This window comes from Monopterus albus, unplaced genomic scaffold (assembly GCF_001952655.1).
Source record: "Monopterus albus unplaced genomic scaffold, M_albus_1.0 scaffold318.1, whole genome shotgun sequence".
Taxonomy (NCBI): domain Eukaryota; kingdom Metazoa; phylum Chordata; class Actinopteri; order Synbranchiformes; family Synbranchidae; genus Monopterus; species Monopterus albus.
This window is the reverse complement of record NW_018128198.1, coordinates 782,509-786,393: the sequence shown is the minus strand read 5'-3', so window position 1 is coordinate 786,393 and position 3,885 is coordinate 782,509. Positions and strand designations below refer to the sequence as shown.

General features: G+C 42.1%; 1 protein-coding gene across 1 annotated transcript in view; it reads left to right on the top strand.

The window, feature by feature from the left end:
- Window positions 1-1,408: 1,408 nt before the first annotated feature.
- The window catches only part of nms (neuromedin S), a 13,801-nt gene continuing 11,324 nt past the window's right edge, over window positions 1,409-3,885 (top strand). Inside the window, exons 1-3 of the mRNA XM_020624009.1 lie at window positions 1,409-1,664; window positions 2,618-2,664; window positions 3,269-3,325. Coding sequence (XP_020479665.1) covers window positions 1,592-1,664; window positions 2,618-2,664; window positions 3,269-3,325 — 177 coding nt within the window. The 5' untranslated portion in view covers window positions 1,409-1,591. The remainder of the gene's footprint in view (window positions 1,665-2,617; window positions 2,665-3,268; window positions 3,326-3,885) is intronic.

Here is a 3,885-nt window from a genome sequence, read left to right as displayed (position 1 = left end):
TGCTGTGTGGCAAGTTAACACAAATTATTTAAGAATATGCAACATGAAGTGCTGTATCATGTGCTAATCAAACCCATCCTAAGGTCTAGCTTCCTCTGGGACTCATTGACCACGCAAAGACTCACTTAAATCCCATTTTGGGCAGCACATAGCTCCTCTCCAGCATGACTCAAAGGCACTGACTGACTCATTGAACCTGGATCCTTACAGGTACCCGTACTTCTGAGATTAAAGGCAGAATACTAGAATGTCAACATTCTAGAATTCTGACTTTAATCTCAGAATTGTGTCTAGACACAGATGTGTCTACATTTTAGTGAAAAACTTGTGTAAAAGGAGTGAAAACTGGTAATGAGGACGAGTTAGAGAGAATTATTTAGACCAGTCCAACAGCCTCACCGCTCTAGGTGTGATATCACCACTACAGCCCCCGACTCTGGGAGATGCTCTGACCCAGTCATCTCACCATCACAGGTTGGCCCTTGTTAAAGTCACTCACATCCTTACACTGGCCCATTTGTTCTGCTTCCAACATGTCAACTTTGAGGACTGAATGTTCACTATCTGCCTAATAAACCCCCCACCCCCCCACCGGTGTTGTTTCAAGTTCCAGACATGGAGCAGGACACTGGATGATGTGCTCCAATTACCTTGTTTCAAAATAATGATAATGTGATGACAGGTTCCCTCCTTATGTCAGGAAATTGTCTCCACAAAATAACAGGAAATAAACCTGTTATGTCAGATGATGATCAACTTGAAGTCATGGATACACTGTCATCCTCAGCATATATTCATAGTCTCAGTCATGCTCAAAGCTGAAATCTACAGCCTTCTTCAGATGAGACATCACGTTCCGTATCAGCTCTGCTTTAAATGATCCATAATAATGACACTAAACAGCCACATGTGGACAGAAAGTCCAAATAAAATAAATATCTCAGCTTTAATATCTGGACCAGATGACTGAGACATATTGAGTGACGTCTTTCAGTTTGACTAAAAAGCATGTGAAGGCTCACCCTTCATCTACATCAGAGGACATGATGACAGTCTTTTCCTTTAGCACCCTTCATCTACATCAGAGGACATGACAGTCTTTTCCTTTAATACATCTTCCATGAAGGAAACTGTGCAGTTTGGCCTCTAAGGCTCTACACTATACTGTAGTTGTGTGTTTTTAATGAGACAATATTGCTTTAAGTTAGATTTAGATCCTAACAGACGTCACCACAGTGTTCTCAGGACAGTAATATTCCCAGAAAACTGTCGTGTGCAGTGCGCGTGAAAGTGCGTGGGGCTGGAGGGAGACAGGGAGAGAGAGAGAGAGAGAGAGAGAGAGAGAGAGAGAGAGAGAGAGAGAGAGAGATGGGGCTGCGGGGTGCGCTGGACTTGCACAAACAGGTGCGCGGAGAGCGTGATTGGTCACCTCTGCGTACGAGGGGATGTCTGTCAGCGCACGAAGGTGCGTGCTTTTTAAACTGCTGCTGGGGACCGAGATCAAAGAGCTGAGCCGAAACAAGTGGGCGCAACAATTTTCTCCAAGAAGCGCGCACGTAAAGAGGGCACGAAGAGAAAGAAACGCTGAGACATGAGTCTGCCGATTGTGAGACAACTTTTTCTTTTCTGCTTTTTCTGGTTTGTTGGATGCTGGAGCAAAACAGGTGAGTGATCATAAAGGACTAACAGGTCTCTTAAAACAATAGTTTTTTTAATTATGTGGCCAAAAATTGAAAATTGGTTGATGTGGAATTCTCTTTCTCACAACACTTCACTTAAACTAACCCACCTGGAGTTTCAAACTTCTAACTCTTAGATATAAAAACATTACAGCTCTAATCTCTCATGGTGACGCTGGGAATTAAATGATGATAAAGTTGGAGGAAACCTGCCATTAAACTCCCAGTGAGACTCCATGTGGAGGAAAAACCCCAAGAAAAGCTACCACAGTCTAATAACATACACGTTTAAATGGTTAGTTATTGGTAACTAATGTTAAAACGGTCACAGGTTTAACTATGTCAACATAGAACAATATGACTTATTAGAGAAAGTGACAGGTGAAGTATCAAAGTGTAAACTGTTCTCAGTTAGTGGTAAAAGTACAGAAGTATTAGAATGTACAATAGCATCAGTGGAATTGAAATCAAAATACTCACATAAAGTAAAAGTACCTCAGAATTATACATAAATATAGGAAGCACCTAATTGTGTTTAGTTGTTTCCATCACTGCAGAGTAACACACTCACAGAGACGTCATGATGTACCAGACACATCCTGACTGTGTTACCATTTAAGTTGGACACTGCAGGTCAAGACTCAGTTTGGGTTTGAAACTGGCATCAGCACTTTGGTGTTTTTGTAGGCGGCTGTGGCTCAGGAGGTAGAGCGGGTCGTTTCCTAACCAGACGATTAGAAACTTTAAGCCTGCTCCTGCATCGAGTTGCTGATGTACTTCTATTATAGTGAAGTCAAAGATGTTTGAATCAAGAATTTGGAAAGTTGCTCTAATTGAAAACTATCTGGTATATTTCATATGTTACCAGTTGTGTATTTTGGTGAATAATTGTCCAGTGAGTGAAAATGTTCACGTCTTCTCACGTGCCCTTTGTCCAGATGCCAGTCCTTACGATCAGTGGGAAGATGGCAGCGCTTTAAGAAAGGTAAAGACTTGTCTTTTCATTTTATATTCACTCAGATAATCCCATTATTGTCCTGACAACTGAATACAAGTTGTTTCCTCAATGTTCCTCCTCTAGTCCCGTTATCACATGTAATGTTTAAGTCAGTTAATGATAAATCATTTTCAGGTTGCGAGTAAAAGAAGAAATGTTATTGTGAGTTTATAAAGAAAATAGATGGGGAGTCAAAAAGGAGTGCTGGTTGTTGAGTCCTCAGTGACTTAATCATTCATCAGCAGCTCTACCACAACGTTCCTGTCGACAGTGACTCTCCTGGCTGCTCAGTCACAGAAGGTGATCCTCACCACCGATGGTCTGTTTAAAGGACAACAGATCAGACTGATGTGCGTGAACATCAGTCCAAATCCTTGGTGCAGCTATGTGAGAGAAACAAAACTGGTCATGACTTTAACGTCTGGGACGCAAAGATTTTCTTGTGACTCCATTCACAGCTCAGACAGTCTGACCAGTCAGGTGTCTTTATGATGGAACCATTACATAAACTGCTGTGGTCAATAGTGAGGTGGAGATATTGTGTTGCATTTACTGCCCATTATCAATTCATAACTAACCGTGTTGCCTGCAGGTCCGAGGCATCCACAGCGGTGATTTGAACGACATTTTGTGGAAAGACCAGAATGAGGTGGGTGAGGAGCAAAACCCCCAAAACACTCTAAAGGAACATACAGTAATGTAACAGATATACAATGTCACTGTCTAAATTCACTGTGACGTCTTGATAGAATTACTGATAACACACGACTAGTGCGACTGTTACCTTTCAAGTTTCAAAACATGAAACCTAATATTCTGCTCAGTGTCTGACTGCTTTGTTTAAGGCTGTTAATGTGTAATGATACGTACTAAAACACTTTGAGAGCAGACTGAGGGACTCTTTCTTAGGTGTGGTTATTAAGAAGTGATGCAACAAACGGGGCACAGTGGTTTTAAAACCTAATCAAAACCTGAATGCTGGCTTTGGATCAGAGGCTAGAAATGAGCCTAAGTTCCCCTAAGTTCATGTCACCACTGCTGTGGCCCAGGTCAGGCTCAACATAAAAACGACACCCCCCCTTAATCTGTAAATAATCTGTAAATGAACTGTCTTGTAATTTCTACATAGTAGCCAAGATAGGTTGAGAGAGAGAAGGAGAGAGAGAGAGAGGGAGGGGGGGGAGAGAGGGAGGGGGGGGGGGGGGAGAG